This window comes from Sebastes fasciatus, chromosome 4 (genome assembly GCF_043250625.1).
Source record: "Sebastes fasciatus isolate fSebFas1 chromosome 4, fSebFas1.pri, whole genome shotgun sequence".
NCBI lineage: Eukaryota > Metazoa > Chordata > Actinopteri > Perciformes > Sebastidae > Sebastes > Sebastes fasciatus.
This window is the reverse complement of record NC_133798.1, coordinates 13,382,049-13,399,711: the sequence shown is the minus strand read 5'-3', so window position 1 is coordinate 13,399,711 and position 17,663 is coordinate 13,382,049. Positions and strand designations below refer to the sequence as shown.

The window sequence follows — 17,663 nt, the reverse complement described above, 5'->3', positions numbered from 1 at the left end:
AATACTTTGGATTCATAATGGGAGGCAGTGATGATAAGCTGGATATTTATGTGGGTCATTTCACCGGACAGTGGCATAACAGATATTTATAACCCAGTTTGTCATTTATTTGGGAAGGGTGGTCCTCGGAATTTTTTTTAACAATCAGAAGTGGGCCTCAACAAGAAGCAGGACAAGCCAACACTAGGATCAGCAGTGATTCATGGAGATACCTTCGTCTGGTCAGCTAACATTACTGCCAAGCAGGTGAAATATAGAGTGATATTGTGGTTTTAGCTGATGTGTATCGCCTCACTGTTTTGAGCGATGCTCGTTCATGTCAATAATCATGTAAATATACCTGAACGAGCATCGCTCAAAACAGTGAGGCGACACACGTCAGCTAAAACCACAATATCACTCTATATTTCAGCTGCTTGGCAGTAATGTTAGCTGACCAGACGAAGGTCTCTCCATGAACGTGATTTAGATCTGATCCTAGTGTTGGCTTTTCCTGCCTAAGTGCAGGCCGATGCAGCGGGGCTCTGCAGCGTGTCTCTCTGCTCTCTCCGCCCGCAGCTGGAGAGAGCAGAGGAGACACCGGCACCCGGTCGGTAACGAGAAGACAACGTAACTCTCTGCACAGCTCCGTCACTTCACAAGACACGGAAAACCTCTGTTGGTCTGGAGGAGCTGCAGCAGTTATTTCTGCACAAACGTCCACTACATATTCTCAGAGCTAAACTAACTCTTCTGCAGTGAGGAGTGAGCGCGCGTTCACGTCTAGAGGTGGAGCAAGCTGATCCAGAACGCGCGCTGTCTGAGTGAAGGCGAGCAGGCAGAGGAGGAGGGTAAAGCGGCTACACGCGAACGCGCATATGAGAGCGCGCATGTGTGCCGACCCGCTACATTTATACGCTTACAAAGTCACAAACAGTCCCTTTAATTTCCACTAAAAAAATGCTGCAAATAATTTTCAACTAGTGTTTTACTTTGAAAGTGTAAACCGGAACCCCCATGTAGCCTGGTGTCTCTTGTTCCTCCTCTCTCTGGTGATGAAGGTGGTCCTGAGTCCTGGGAGAAAAACACCGTCCAGAAAAGTTACCGACGGGACAACTTGTGTATGTGTCTCTACAGTCCCTTTCGTCTCCAAAACAAAACCATGACACTCTGGAATTGACACAAATGAAGTGAGGGATTTGACTTGTTCATCTTCGGGGGTAAAGTTGGTAAAGTAGTTGTTGAAGTTGTTGAGCCCAGCTGAGCGAGAGAGAGAGAGAGAGAGTGGGGTGAGGAGGCTGGGCTTGGCTGAGCTGGAGTCCTGCCCTGCTGCTGCTGCTAGCAGGCTAGTTAGCATCAGACACTCCGCTGTCTCCGAGAAGTAATGAGGTGAGATTGTAAAGACACTTTTACATTTGTAATGTCGAGGTTATATGTGAGGGTTTTTAAAAACTGTCAAGAAGTTACACACTGTTGAGAAAACAACTTTCAAAGGAGGTTTTGGCTAAAGAAAAACACATTGACATGAGCAGGGCCTGGACATTTTTCTATGTTACCTAAACTTTCATGCAGTTGCCCATCAGCTATCTGCATCAGCTGTTAAATGTTACTTATGTGTCATGGTTTGTACTTTGAAGTGTGTTTTTTAGGGATGTCTCCAGTTCATTTTCTGTAGTTATATATGAAAAAAAGTTAAGTTTAGTTGCTAAACAATGGCCATTTTTTATGTTACCTAAACTTTAATGCCCATCAGCTCTCTGATCTATTTAACCTTAGCTGTTAAATGTTACTTATGTGTCATTTCTTCTTTGGAGTTTGTTTTTAGGGATGTTTCCAGTTCATTTTCTGTTGAAAAAGTTAAGTTTAGTTGCTAAACACTTTTGTACTGAGAGCAAATACATCAAGCACAACAGTTCCAACATGTGATCCTCAGATATAAGTTGACCATCTGTGTGTTAGTGCAGCTATTTCTTATAAATGGCAAAGCTATGGCTTGTTTTCTTGGCCATTTCAACTGTCTGGATGGCTGTAATCATATTTTGGCTGAAAGTTTCACAATATGGTGTCATCATGCAACTTCTGTACAAAAAAGTGGTGTCTAACTTTAGTGCTAAAATTATCTTAATGTGTTCAGATCAGTTGTTTTCCTGCCAGTCAGTGATTGGCCAGGGCTAACTGTAATCTGCTCCTGTCATGTCAGCATTCAGTATATATTGTATATGTATGTATGTAGGCTAATATGTATGTATGTATATACTATATATATATGTGTGTGTGTGTGTGTGTATATAAATATGTATATATTTGTGTGAGCCTAACAATAATCATTCAAGATTCACATTTCATTTTGTATTCTGCATTTCAGAGCTTCCCTCCGCTGTTCTCCGGCCTGTGATTCTCCAGGGGAGAGCTGCTTTATCTGTGGCAAGATCGCTGCTGACATTGCAGCTTCCCCCAATGGATCGGAGCATAGTTGATGATTTTATTTTCTGTGGAAGTTCTGCCTGAATGTTTCTGCATTTCTCCTAAAGGCAAACACACCTGTTTTAGAGAACCTCTCTCCCTCCCCTGCCCTGGTCAATCATTTTTGTCCCGTGAGCATCCATACAAGCTGTACTCGTGCAGTTTTCTCTCAGACATTCAACAATTACGCCATCTGAGATGGGGCCCTGGTAGGTTCTTCAAGGGGCTTGAGGTATCCCCCTGCCAGCCGACTTCACAGCCTGTCTGTGCGTTCAAGACCCCCCAGCACAGACCTGTAAAAGGATACTGCAACAAAAAGACAACCAGTAATACAGTACTGGCTGATGGAGCCGAGACACAACGTGCTCGTCCAGAATATATTCATGAACTCTTGGACTTTTTAAACTGGACTTAAGTGGATGTATCGGGTGTATTCATGAACTGTGACTGCTGATGCCGGCTCATTGGGACTTGAGTGGGTGTAATCGGCTTTATTCATGAACCCTCTGTCTGAGTCTGGGTACAGCCTGGATGTTGGATGCCCTGAGTGTGTTGAATCAGCTGTTGCGGTGATGAGGCAGGGCTGCTGGTGGCCTGTGTGGCTGGCTGGGCACTGGCCCAAGGTGATGTGATGGGGTGCAGGAACAGTAAGGTCCTCCCTGAGCCTCCAGGGGATGTTCAGTTGGACCTCGTCAAAAAGGTCAGTAGGAAAACATTGTTACTACTAGTAATATTGTTACCGCCACAGATACTGTTACTATTGGTAACAGCAGCAGTATTAGTACTGATAATATTAACTTAATAGGGCTGTTATTATACTGAATATTTTTTCTACTTACAGATTAATCTTTTTGTCAGAAAATATTAATTTAAAAATGTCTTCAAATTAGGGCTGTCAATCGGTTAAAATATTTAATCGCGATTAATGGCATGATTGTCCATAGTTAATTGCGATTAATCACATATTTTTTTATCTGTTCAAAATGTACCGTAAAGGGAGATTTGTCAAGTATTTAATACTCTTATCAACATGAGAGTGGGATTGTCCAGAAACCCTCACAGGTACTGCATTTAGCATAAAAAATATGCTCAAATCATATCATGGCAAACTGCAGCCCAACAGGCAACAACAGCTGTCAGTGTGTCAGTGTGCTGACTTGACTATGACTTGCCCCAAACTGTCCAGTATCGGTCGGGCTATACCAACTATAGACTAAGAAACTATAAGTCAGTGTCTTTACATACGACAGTTAATTTAATCTTTTCTTTCTTGACCGGCTGAAAATAAACTTCTGTTGCTCTGCTCTGGTTTGTAATTTGCATCAGTGAAGAACTGTGTTCTTGTATTTTTCAGGTTGATCCTCCCCAACTTACTCAGACAGATATCTATAAGCACTTCATACGAGGGGATGGCACTAGGAGCAAGATGGGTGGGGCCGGTGGAGGGGGAGGTGACAAGGCCGTCTCCACCTCCCCGTATCAGGCCCAGGCCCAAGCTGCCACTCCCACCGCTTCTGCCCAGCCCCCTAAGGACCCGTCCGATCTGTCGGACCCTCAGCGGAAGAAGGTGGCAAAATACCGAGCCAAGTTTGACCCCCGGGTCACAGCCAAGTACGACGTCAAAGCTCTGATAGGTCGCGGGAGTTTCAGCCGGGTCGTTCGCGTGGAGCACAAGAGCACGCGGCAGCCGTACGCCATCAAGATGATCGAGACCCGTTACCGGGAGGGGAGGGAGGTGTGCGAGTCGGAGCTGTGTGTTCTGCGACGCGTCCGTCATACCAATATAATCCAGCTAATGGAGGTCTTTGAGACGGCAGAACGTGTCTACATGGTGATGGAGCTAGCCACCGGAGGAGAGCTCTTCGACCGGATCATTGCTCGCGGCTCCTTCACAGAGCGGGACGCCACGCGGGTGCTGCAGATGGTGCTGGACGGCGTCAAGTACCTCCACACTTTAGGGATCACCCACCGAGACCTGAAGCCGGAGAACCTTCTCTACTACCACCCCGGAGCCGATTCCAAGATCATCATCACTGACTTCGGTTTGGCCAGTAGCAGGAAGAAGGGAGACGAGTGTCTGATGAAGACCACCTGCGGCACACCGGAGTACATCGCCCCTGAGATCCTGGTGAGGAAGCCCTATACGAACGCTGTAGATATGTGGGCGCTGGGGGTGATATCTTACATCCTGCTGAGCGGAACCATGCCATTCGAGGACGACAACCGCATGAGGCTCTACCGGCAGATCCTCAAGGGGAAGTACAGCTTCTCTGGAGAGGTGAGGAGTCATATCTCTTACACACTGTCTCTCTCTCTCTCTTTCTCTCTCTCTCATAAACACACACCCCAGCAGACTTCACCCATATTTGGAATACATTCCTCACACCGCATGAGGCTTTGTCAACAGATTTCCAAGAAGTTCAGCTTTTCTTGTGAGGTGACATGGTTCGATCTTCTCACGGTCTGCTAGCTTGTCGTTATGTGTGTGCACGCTGGAAAAAAAATCTGTGTTCATACACAGCCCTGCCTCTGTAAATAGGAAACAAAAAGTGGATCGGGCTGAGCCACTACACTGTAGGCTCTACCGCGTGTCATTTTTTACATTCAAAGCTTCTATTGAGGTTTTCAACTGAAGATTTGAACGTCTGTTTAACAAGCTACAGGTGCAAGCCTTCCTGTGTGTGTGTGTGTGTGTGTGTGTGTGTGTGTGCGCGGCAAGCGGGAGAGCAAGCCGTTTTTTGACCGCAGTGGAAATGTCGTTTTTGAAAGGCTAAATACCTACAAATATGGATTGAAGCAGAATATTTCGTAGATTAAAAACTAGGACTGTCAAAGTTAACACAATAATAATGCGTTTTAAATTTGTTTTAACACCACTAATTTCTTTAACGCATTAATGCAACTTGCAATTTTTAGGTCGTAGCGGGCTCAGTTTTAAAACTAGAGTGATGATACTGGCATCAAACTAGGAATCCATTGATACCAACCAAAGGCAAGGCATTTTGGCAAGGAAAAACCAGCATGGCCATTTTCAAAGGGGTCCCTTGACCTCTGACCTCAAGATATGTGAATGTAAATGGGTTCTATGGGTACCCACGAGTCTCCCCTTTACAGACATGCCCACTTTATGATAATCACATGCAGTTTGGTGCAATTTCTTTAATGCATTAAAGCAACTTGTGGTTTTCAGGTTGTAGCAGGCTCAGTTTTAAAGCTAGAGTGAAGATACTGGTATCATATGAAACTAGAAAACCTAAGAAATCCATTGGTCATAGTCAAGTCAGCACACTGACACACTGACAGCTGTTGTTGCCTGTTGGGCTGCAGTTTGTCATGTTATGATTTAAGCATATTTTTATGCTAAATGCAGTACCTGTGAGGGTTTCTGGATAATATTTATCATTTTTTTGTGTTGTTAATTGATTTCCAATAATAAATATATACATACGTTTGCATAAAGCATATAACCCACTCCCATGTTGATAAGAGTATTAAATACTTGACAAAATCCCCTTTGAAGTTCATTTTGAACAGATAAAAAAATGCAATTAATTTGTGATTAATTGTGATTAACTATTGATGACCATGCGATTAATCACGATTAAATATTTGTATTGACGGACAGCCCTAATAAAACATGTTATGAATTTTGGGAATGATTAAATCTATCTTTTTTCAAAAAAAATTTGACTTTTGGACTTCGGAGTAAGACATCGGCACACAAAGTGGCAGCGTCCGGCCCTTTTCTGCTTTACATACAAAATAATGACCTTTTCATGTCAACACACATGAAGCAAATTAATGTTTTTTTTCCCCGTAGTCTTTGCCTCGGACAGATGACTTCTCATGGCCGTTTTAATTGTGTTCTGAAGGCTGAACGCTCTGGAATTAGAATTAGACTGGAATTACCAGGTCTCTGAACATGGGATTTCCCCAATCCTGAAAGCACACACCTTACCGGGAGGAAATCCCGCTCCTTCTGCACGGGCACCGCTCTGTGACCCGCATGGTCACACACGCTCCAAGGACTCCAGTCCGTCAAAATGACAGACGGCCTTCAGATTTTTCCGTTATTGTTAAAAAAATTCAGTTAATGATGGAAAACGTTCAGTAAACGCGTCCTCTGCACACACACACACATTTTCAAACACCTAACTTCTCTCCTCTCTAATCATCTCACAGCTCACGTCCATATCTATCTCACGTACCCTTACCTTTTACCTCGCCGTACTCGCTCTCATGTATTTGTCCTCTCTAAATCAATATGCCCTCCCTCTAAGTGTGCGTATGTGTGCACAATAATTTATGTTCTATCTGTGTATCTGGTTTTGAAGAATGCTGAGTAGTCCCTTCCTTTGTTTCATAGTGTGGGATGTTTATGTTGCCAGTGAGCTTTACAAAAGGGGCCCTTGGTTAATGTTTGCCTCACATACAGCCACTCCGACGCAAATAATAGCTGAGTAGTTTTGTAATATTTAATGAGGAGCAGTTGAATCATCTCAGTTTTCTTGGAATGCATCCAGATTTGAACTTCTCCTAAAGTGTCTGACAGGTAAGATAAGGTCAGATCGGACACATTTAATAATTGAAATCACCTCAAGGGACTCTATATTTTAGCTGAGGTTTGCAAATAGTATAGTAGAGCTGCTGCATGAGTACTAGGTATGTACAGCATATACATAGTAAGAGAACCTTTCACTGGAAGCAACAATTATACATTCTTAGGATGATACAGTGGTTATTGAGTCGATATTGTGGTCTTAGTTGTCACATGTAATTTTAAAAAAGAAGATTTCCAAATGATGACTTGTGAGTTGATGTTCAGCACGCCGCATTGTAGCTCAAATGGACTCACAAAATCCAAGTTCAAGCAATAAGCCAAGCTACTGTGACATGCAATGCCCCTTAAACCTGCAATAAATATTTTTTTGGCCACACTAAGGTGCAGAGCATACTTATAACTGCAACGTCCCCAGTTTGATTCCGGCCGGGACCTTTGTTGCGTGTCATACCTCTTTCTCTCATCACCGTGTCTCCTCTGTCACTATCACATAGGGCTGTCCCGAATACCATTTTTTGGGGCTTCAAAGCTTCGGTGAGAAATATTCAAACGTATTCGAAGCTTCGGGACAGCGTCGCTGCCGCACCACTGTACACACACGCACCTCTACACATAACAAACAGCGATATCCGTCTGAGAAATAATAATAATTAATGTTGAATATGAATAGTGAATAATGTTGTGGGATTATTCCTTATCTCATGTGCTATTTTGGGATTTATACATTATTATTACATACTTACTAAAAACTAAAAATGAAGCATTCAAATACTGATTTGGTGGTCGATAACCATGGCAACGGTCGAAGCTTTGAAGCATTTCTCGTCAGCCATACTCACATAATGCCAAAATATATATATAAATTTATATATATATATATATATATATACTGTACATATCTATATATATATTTATATATATATATTTATATATATATATTTATTTATATATATATATATATATATTTATATATATATATATATATATATATATATATATATTTATATATATATATATATATATATATTTATATATATATATATATATTTATATATATTTATATATATATATATATATATATATATATATATATATGTGTGTGTTTATATGTATGTATATATATATATATATGTGTGTGCATTCTGTGGTTGATGTTGATTGACTATTTTACAGTGATTTTGAACACGACTCACATTCATAACAGGACTAGAACATAATTTCATAAAGTGCAAATTTTGTCTCCTTGTAATTTGTATGCAATACAACAACTTGTATTATATCACAATGCATGGCAGAGAAGCCTGTGACCCGTAGTTAAAGAAACCCCTGTCCTGAGGGTAAATGAGAGGTGGAGCTGTGGTAGGGCAGCCTCTTCCCTTTGGGCACACGTCTCTTTATAGATGCGATAAATAATGTTCACGTTTACAGCTACAGTCCAAGAAGAACTAGGCACAGCCCGGACATTGTTGTAGGTGGTGGAGAAATGTGTGTCTGAGGCTTACATACAGTATGTGACACGTATCTTAAGCCAACACTGGTGATTTACCTGCTGTTGGAAGTGGGGGGTAAGTTGTCTACTGGGAGACTGAAAACACAGCTGGTTGCCAAGCAGGACATCATGTACAAACTGTGTGTGTGTGGAAAGGCATGCAGCGATGATATTCCCAATTCCTGTCTAAGTAGGGGGTAGAGTTTGACTCACTACCAGTAACTCATACTAGAGTCCATTTCTCAGAAAGAGAGTCGACAGTAGTTGTCGAGAACATTTGCTGTAAAAGATATTTTATGTTAAATTAGATCTTTTGGAAACATGAAATTCCCTCCAAGCAAAAACATGTAAAAACATATAGAGCTTTTTGTCAGTTCAGAGCCCAAAGTACTGTCCTTACTGGACGTTCTCACCTTTATATCCCTCTGCTGCCATCTTGTGTCCAGTGGATAAAACTACACCGATGCCAAACAAACTATACTGTACATTTTAACACAATTATTTAAAGTCCCTCTCCACTCAAAAAAGTGTTTGTTTTATTGTCACTTCATCCTCACTTTGCAGATTAAAGGATGTATGTGCAGAGTTTGACACTAGAAGGCTGTTTTCACCTTCATCTACTGAAGGGGGAAAGTTTCTCTGCACTTAAAGGTCCCATATTATAAAAAGTGAGACTTTCATGTCTTTTTATTATAAAGCAGATTTAAGTGCCATATAATTGCTGTGAAAGTATGGAAACGCTCAATCCATGGAGAAATACTCACAGCCCATATTCAGAAACTGTGCCTTTGAAACAAGCTGTCAGGATTTCTGTAATTTTGTGATGTCACAAATTACAATATTTACACCATTTCACAATTTTATGCGTAAACATTTTAAACTATAAAAGTGTTTTTCTTCTCACCTCAGTTAGAGAACCTCTGGTTTATACTATTTAGAGTACTCACTGGCATTACAATTTCAGTGTTGTTAATACAGTCTTGTCTCGCCTCTGTTTCCCATCTCCAGCCGTGGCCCAGCGTGTCCAACCTGGCCAAAGACTTTGTGGAGCGGATCCTGACGGTGGACCCCAGCGAGCGGCTCACGGCCGGCCAGGCCCTCAAGCACCCCTGGGTCGTCAGCATGGCCGCCTCCTCCTCCATGAAGAACCTTCAGCGCTGCATATCTCAGAACCTCCTGAAGCGGGCGTCCTCGCGCTGCCACAGCACCAAGTCGGCCCAGTCCACTCGCTCCAGCCGCTCCACCAAATCCAACAAAGCGCGGCGTGTGCGAGAGAAGGAGCTGCGTGAGCTGAACCGTCGCTACCAGCAGCAGTACAATGGCTGAACCATGGGACCGTGACGGGACTTTTTGGGGGAAACGGCACTACAATGACTGAACTTACACAACGACTACCGCCATTCAAAGTTGCTGCCAGTGTTAGAGGCCAAAACGGCTTCAGGTCCCAAATCAATGCCTTAAAAATGACTTAAATGACTAAAAGTAGAATTAAGGTTGGGAAGTAACTGCTGCCAGTTGACAATTCCTCTGGCGGTGTGTCTCCTGATGAGCACAGAAAAGGACACACCAGTAAAGTTTTGAACTCCAAGGGTGACATCATCTCTCCATCCATTCCTTCACTTTCTCTCTGGCAGGATGGTGCCTTCCACTCCTTTGCTTTTTGTTCTTTCAATCCCTGTGTCTCTACATATTTATTTATTATTGTTGACATGATTATTAGTCTCCATTCAAGTGGTCACTGGATAATGACCTTCCACGAGGATCTGTTGAACAGAGTTCTGGTTACTGAAGTTTCTAAGAAGAAAGGGATACTTTTAGAAGAGGGGAAAACAAAAGTACCCTTACTCATTCATGATTGAAAAATTGCTGTGAATTTATTATTGTACTAATTGTACAGACCTTGTGTTAAGATGTGGCTAATGCAAGCACACTGCAACAGAACCACACCCTTGAAGGTCAAAATGAAGGGCGTATTTTTTTTTTTATTAGTCAATTCTAAGCTTATCTAATCTTGCCATTATTGCTCTGTTACTATCATTTGTTCTAAAGCTGTCAAAGATTGTGAAGCTGTTTTGTGTTAAATCTTCATTGTATTGTTTTAGACAATAGACCACACAGCCCCACTCCCAATGATGACGCAATCATGAAGTACCTGCTATGATCCCTTCGTGTTGAAGAGCAGTATTATAATAACTCACTGTCTTTATCTGAGAATCTGACCATTTAGGGTGGTTTTACAGTTTCATCGTTGGTTATAGTGAGAATGGCACATGCAACGATGAAGGCAAAGATCTCTGCTGCCGGTTGCACCAGCTCTTTGTATGTTCAAATTTAGCCTGGTTATAACACAAGTGGAGATGAGCACATCACTAAATGAAAGCACGTGACAAAAAAAGCGTCACTAAATATTTACTACAACCTGTTCTGTAGCTGACTAAACCCACTGACAAAGCTAACGTTAGCTTGCTAATATTGACCCTTGATCAAAATCCTCCAAAAAATTACTTAATGTACCTTAAATTACCAAATGTTATGCCTAAAATGATAATTTTAGCTTGGTTAGCATAATCGGATCTTTCCCACTCACTCAAAATTGCATGAATACTACTTACTTCTTCTTAACAGATAGACATAAAACTACCTTTAGAAAGTATTGGCAGTTAAAGGTGCTCTATACGATATCCAGAGCATTAATATAGCATCAAACAACTATTGTCTATGTAAAGATATAGAGGAGTAATGTCTACCTGAGCAGAGAATGAAGTCACTCCCTCTGTGTGTGTTGTAATCAGAGCTTCTCTGTGCTTTGTTGACATAGCAGGACCGGCCGTGAATGCTTTTTAGTGCATATTAGTGCACGTGACCGTGCACACTGGCTAGCTCACTGCCGCTGCTCTGCACTGCTCTCATACGGCGGTTACAGCTGATAACGCTACATTTCTGACTGACAGCGCGGTCACGAAAGCGTAGCACCCACCCTCTGGTTCTCCCCCAGGTTAGGGCTGTTAGCACCGTTAGCTATGAGCCGCCAGCTCAGCTGTCGCCATGTTGAGAGCCGTGCGGAGGCAATAGAAATGCTCCCAGTCTTGCATTTAGCACCTTTTAAGATATTGTTTGCCCCCTAAAACTACATTTTGGAAGTTATGCTGCAGCTTGTGATGCTACAATATCTTACCGTTTCCACGCACATTACTAAAGTCTTTACGAGCTTAAACATGATTTTGTAACTTTGTAATAGTAATAACTTATTAATGGACTTACAAAGAGCTGGTGCAACCCAACCCAACCTGCCATCTTTCCTAGCTACTAGCCTCTGTTCCACCAACATCTGTAACTGTCAGAAGAATTTCTTTCATCTGTCTTGTTAGCATTCAGCAACAACATGTCCCACCAGTATCAGCCATCGCCATGCTGGCAAAGTGATTGTCATTTTAACAAAGAAAACATAATTTTTTTTCAAATGTTGCTGCCATTGTAAGGGGTAATACCCATTTAGCAGATACCCATTTAAGCCCCCAGACACACCAACCCGACATCAGAGAACTAGCGGCGATGAAGGCCGCCGGTTGCGTCGCCCCACGTCGCTTTGGTTTTGGCCGGCAAGTTGCACTCGAACACACCGATAGTAAAAGAACAATAGGTTGTAGCTCTCTCGTGTTCTCTACACAGTTGTCAGCATCCTTACATAACAAGGTTGTGTGACTACTGCGTTACTCTGAGCCTTGGCTAATCTGAAATGAGACTAGACTAGGGATTTTGCTTTTTGTAATAGTGTGGTATAGTTTCAATGGTAAAAAGCTGCATTACAGCAAAGTGAAATGAATAATGAACGCAGCTTCTTGTGTGGTCAGCATATTCATGTTTAAATGATTGATTGCGAACGATTCATCCTCAACTTGATCAAAATAATGTGGTATTTGATTATTGAATATTTACCAAAAGTAGTACAACTTTTCAGAAAAAAGGCGAGGACTATTTCCCCTTTTTTTATTTTGCTTTTTTTCTTGCATCTGTTGAAGCACTTAATCTATACAGTTAAATTGATTTTCTTTTCTTTTTTTTTAAATTGCAATCTTCCTCTTTATCGGACCTGTTCACTGCGTTTTTATGTATTTTGTCCCTTCAGAACACTTCCAATGTAAATCAGTGTGGTCTTCATTTATATGAGTATTTTGCTGTGATCTATCCCCAGACTTATAAAGTGTGTTGCTGTTGTGAACTGTTTTAACATACTGGAAACCTAACCGAGCCATGTCAGCTGACCTCAGTTTTCCTTCCTTTTTTGTCTTTTGTCCTTTGCTTGTTCCAGGATGCTCTGTCATCTTTCCATTGTTCTTGATGTAATTCAGATTTTAAATCGTATATTCTTTTGTCCCACTGCTGTTACCTGCCCTGATGTCTCACCTCTTGGTGGGACTAAATTGTTTATAAAAGACTAAGTGAGGCTAACATTGGAGCTGGTATTGGTACATTCAAATCTTCGCTCTACATTTTGAGAGATACTCCACCCATGAGTCTTTTCAAAGAGGACCTATTATGCTTATTTTCAGGTGCATACTTGTATTTTAGGTTTCTACTCGGAACATGTTTACATGCTTTAATATTCAAAAAACTCTTTATTTTTCTCATACTGGCTGTGCTGCAGCACCTCTTTTCACCCTCGGTCTGAAACGCTCTCTTTGTGCTCCTGCCCCGCCCTCTCGAAAAGCCCAGTGTGCTCTGATTGGTCAGCTGGCCCACTCTGTTGTGATTGGTCAACCAAATCAAACTCTTCGGACTCTGCTCCGGCTCCGCTCTAACTAGCTTTGTTTGAGGGCACGCCAAACTAGCCGCTGGGCAGGTATTATGCAAATGTGTTACATGGTGACATCACCACTTTACGGAAGAAAAGGCGGGACTTCAATCAAGGTGTTTCAGGCAGTTCAGGAGCAGTGTTTCTGTGGGGCAGAGTAACTCCCTTTGGAATGGATTTTGGGCTTTTGTAACTTTGCAGACCTTTTACATGCACAAAAAAACGATATAACACTAAAAGAAAGGGGGAAAAGCACAAAAGCATAATAGGACCCCTTTAAAATCAAATGCTGATGGTTTGAAAAAGTGTAGTTTCTTTCTTCTCAGAGCAAACAGCTGTGGTCATCTAAAAAGAAAGACTTAGGGTGAGGTATCGCTCTACGGTGTCACACTTTCTACAGTATGATGAGGTGGCTTTAGTTCTGGTAGTTAGTTCATCGATTGCCCCTAGAGCATAACATCTATGTGAAATAAACCATTTTTAACCTGTTCTAAAATATCAGCTCTAACCGTCACAGTCACAAAGTAATCATTTGGACTCAAAAGAATTGCTGTGGTTGAATTAGTCTGCGACATTGTTGAGTGCCTATTGTATACCATGTTCAATGAATAACCAAATCAGTTCATTAGCAGTTTTTTGCAGAATGTCAGCACATTTGTAAAAGTGTTTCCTTTCATGTTTTTATATATCTGTGATTTTATATAAATGCTGTTGTCCTAAATGAAGTAGCCAACTCATCACTGTTACCTGAAAACAGTTTTTTTGTTTTTGTTATTGTGTGTCTAAATGAATGATAACACTTTGATTCTTCTAGCATTAACTTTTTTTTATTTTTTTAAACGGTGAGTTGTATGTGTCAATAAAACACTCAAACCTGATTTTGCAAATGGATTTATTCTCTTTGTTTGTGATTGATCCAACGGGTCACAGGAGTTTATGATGTGCAAGGAAGATATGTTTTCTCAGGGGTTGGTGGAGACCAAAACAGAGATAAAGGGAACGTGATTATTGGACTCATGCTTCAAAATAAATTATAATGTTCAATTCAATTTATTTTTATATAACGTCAAATCATAATGGAAGTTATCCCAAGACACTTTTCATATAGAACAGGTCTAGACCGTACTCTATAATTTAGAGACCCAACAAGAGATCCCCCATGAGCATGTACTTGGTGCGACAGTGGGAAGAAAAAACTCCCCTTTGACGGATAGAAACCTTGGGCAGAACCAAGCTCTGGTTCGGCGGCCATCTGCCTCGACCGGTACGGTTGAGAGAGAGAGATGCACAAGAACCACAATAAAAGCACAACAGCTATAAGTACTAATACAAATAGGACTAATAACAATAATCAATGACGTGGATATAATAGATGATAATAGAAATAGCAGTACTGATAATAGAAGTGTATTGTAACCCCGATCCATGGATACCTGCGAGACGAGAAAGAACAAAGACTCCGGGGAAGAAATCAAGTTGAATGGGACATGAATGCACACAGATGGAGAGGGAGAGAAGGAGAGAGGAGCTCGGTGTGTCACAGGAAGTCCCCCGTCAGTCTAGGTCTATAGCAACATGACTAGGGGCTGGTCCAAGGCAGCCTGAGCCAACCTTGGGCCAGCCCTAACTATAAGTGTTATCAAATGTTGCTCTGTCTCAACTGGATGAGTTCATAGGCAACTGTTGGCATGTTAGCCTTAGCAGTGCATGTCAGCACAAAAAAAATCGTATGCATTACGATGTATGTATTAAGATTTGTACTTGTTAGTATATGGCTTCCACATGCAAGCTTGTCTGTGGAGATGGCCTCATACAAAAGCAACCATAACTCTAAAAGCCCCAACGCAGGAACTTTACCCCCGGAACTAAGAACCTTTTGAGGAACTTATTGCATTTCCACTCCTGGGCCCAGAGTCTAAATTAACATTTTATGGGGCCTTTTTACCCCCAATAAAGGCCTTCCTGGTTAAGGGGTAGTACTTTCTGAAAGTATCGGGGTGAAGTTGGCATGGATGACTGTCGCTGATTGGTAAAACACACACACAGCACGGCTGCTTCAACGGCTTCAACTCGTGTACCGCTTCATTCATAAAACAAGGAAGTACTATAGTATAGATTTAGGACCATTTTAGGACGAGGGGAGAACATGTTTCTTTATTTGATAACATTGAAAGTAAAGCTGGGCTTTGCTGCAGCAGTAAATATCATCGCAGTGAGACAACGTTTCTCTTTTTAGATGAAACAGGCGGACACACTGAACTGCAGGCTGCAGAGTGTGTTTACTGCTGTTACCACCAGCAGCCCTCGTCTCATGTCATGTTGCTTTTTCATACGTCAGCGGAGTAATTTGTCTAATCTTCGCAGGTCTTTAGACCACGGTGGAAACACAGACAACAGTTGGCTGAAGGACCCTTTGAGTTCCTTAAAGGTAGTTCTAGGGACTAAAAAGTCCCAGGAACTTTTGGTGGAAACCCGGCTTAATAATGTGTGTTGTCAAGGTTTACTTAATGCTAAATGCAAACCAGCATTTATTTTATTTCCTTCCAATATCACACATTTTCCCCAAGGGGCTTTAGTATCTGTACAGCATACCAAATTCAAACAAATTTATTAAAATCCCATTTATATTCTTTAGATATAACTGATAATGAAAATACAAAATGCTTAAAAAAAATAAAAATATGTGGACTGCACCTTACTGCATATGACTTTGCTTGTGATTGTACTGAGCTATGAATACTTTTTGGGATACATATTACCTAGTTTAATCATAGTTGATGAAAGTAAGGCTGAATGTTAATGAAAACGACCAAACAGTCTCACTGTGTTTTATTGTAGACCTGAATAAACCACTGGAGACAGTACAACATCCATTTACATTTCTAAATACTTCAGCTGGACATAATGTCATGGTTTTAATCCAAAATAAATTATAATTCAATTAATTGGGTTTGTATTTTACATTACAATGGGTGAAATAAGCATTTAAATCTTAGTTAAAATATTGTACTGCTGCTGTGACCGTCTTATTTACAGTCCTGTTTCCTGACAGTAAACAGCGCCCACTGATGGCAAAACTGCAGCGTGCCTGGGAAGGCTGAACTAAAGTGGTAGCTGGAGGGCAGTGACCAGAAGGGAGCCGGAAAACTGCGAAACCTCTCGCGAGATGTTAAGGTTAGGCATTGATCTCGAATGGTTAAAGTTAGACATTTATCTCGAATAGTTAACCTTAGGCAGTTGACCTTGAATAGTCAAGGTTATGCATTGACCTCGAATAATTAAGGTTTGATAGGTCGTCGGGGCAGCGAGGAGTCTCGCGAGAGTTCATCTCAGATTTCGCGGTTTGCGGGCTCCCTTTTAAAGCGAGCTGGAGGCCCGCTGGGTTGCCAGGTTTGATACAAAGCTTGACAAACTATGACCAGATAAAAGGCGAGAGTAAAGAAAAGCATGATTACGTGAGATATATTTTAAGTTTCTACGAAAACATTACGGGAAAACAACCATCTCTCTTTACGGCAGTATATTATCTGAATGTATCGATAAGCTATGTTAACTGTTTATATCATGTTTATTTTTGTTTATAACTTATTTTGTTTATTGTATATTGTTAGAATTTCATTTTTTTTTAATTCTGATTTTATTCTAACGTTTTTATCTATTCTTTTTGTTATTATACTGCTTATTTGCACCAACAAAACCAAAGCAAATTCCTAGTGTATACCTCTTACACCTGGCAATAAACACCATTCTGATTCTGATTCTGATTCTGATTCTGATACTGACCCCATGAACAACAACAAACAAATAAAAAACAATTAATAACAACATATTGCAATATCAAAGGATAAATGTAAAAAACAACACACAAAAAAAACCTCATGAACAACAACAAACAAATAAAAAACAATTAATAACAACATATTGCAATATCAAAGGATAAATGTACAAAACAACAACAAAAAAAACATGAACAACAACAAACAAATAAGCAACAATTAATAACAATATATTGCAATATCAAAGGATAAATGTACAAAACAAAAAAACAAAACATGAACAACAAAAAAATTAAAAACAAGTAATAACAACATATTACAATATCAAAGGATATGTGCACTATCTGTTTATATCATGTTCATTTTTGTTTATTGCTTATTTTGTATGTTGTATATTGGTAGAATTAAAAAAAAAAATTATTCTGATTTTATTTTAACGTTTTTATCTATTCTTTTTGTTATTATACTGCTTATTTGCACCAACAAAACCAAAGCAAATTCCCAGTGTATACCTCTTACACCTGGCAATAAACACGATTCTGATTCTGATTCGGAACTGTGCTCGGCTGTTTAGGAGGATAAATTAATCAAACCTGGCACCCC

The 17,663-nt window shown here is 40.8% G+C and overlaps 1 protein-coding gene across 3 annotated transcripts; it reads left to right on the top strand.

Annotated features, from left to right (window-relative positions):
• The first annotated feature begins 1,018 nt into the window (after positions 1-1,018).
• pskh1 (protein serine kinase H1) lies at positions 1,019-14,162 on the top strand. Of its 3 annotated transcripts, none has more exons than XM_074632107.1 (4): positions 1,019-1,169; positions 2,345-3,142; positions 3,797-4,720; positions 9,501-14,162. In XM_074632107.1, exons 2-4 carry the CDS (start codon positions 3,074-3,076, stop codon positions 9,816-9,818), a joined length of 1,311 nt encoding a protein of 436 aa, XP_074488208.1. In that variant the 5' UTR covers positions 1,019-1,169; positions 2,345-3,073; the 3' UTR covers positions 9,819-14,162. The 3 variants fall into 3 exon arrangements, with proteins under 3 accessions (XP_074488208.1, XP_074488207.1, XP_074488209.1); XM_074632106.1 differs by having other exon boundaries at positions 1,033-1,368; XM_074632108.1 differs by having other exon boundaries at positions 1,042-1,100.
• The last annotated feature ends 3,501 nt before the right edge of the window (positions 14,163-17,663 follow it).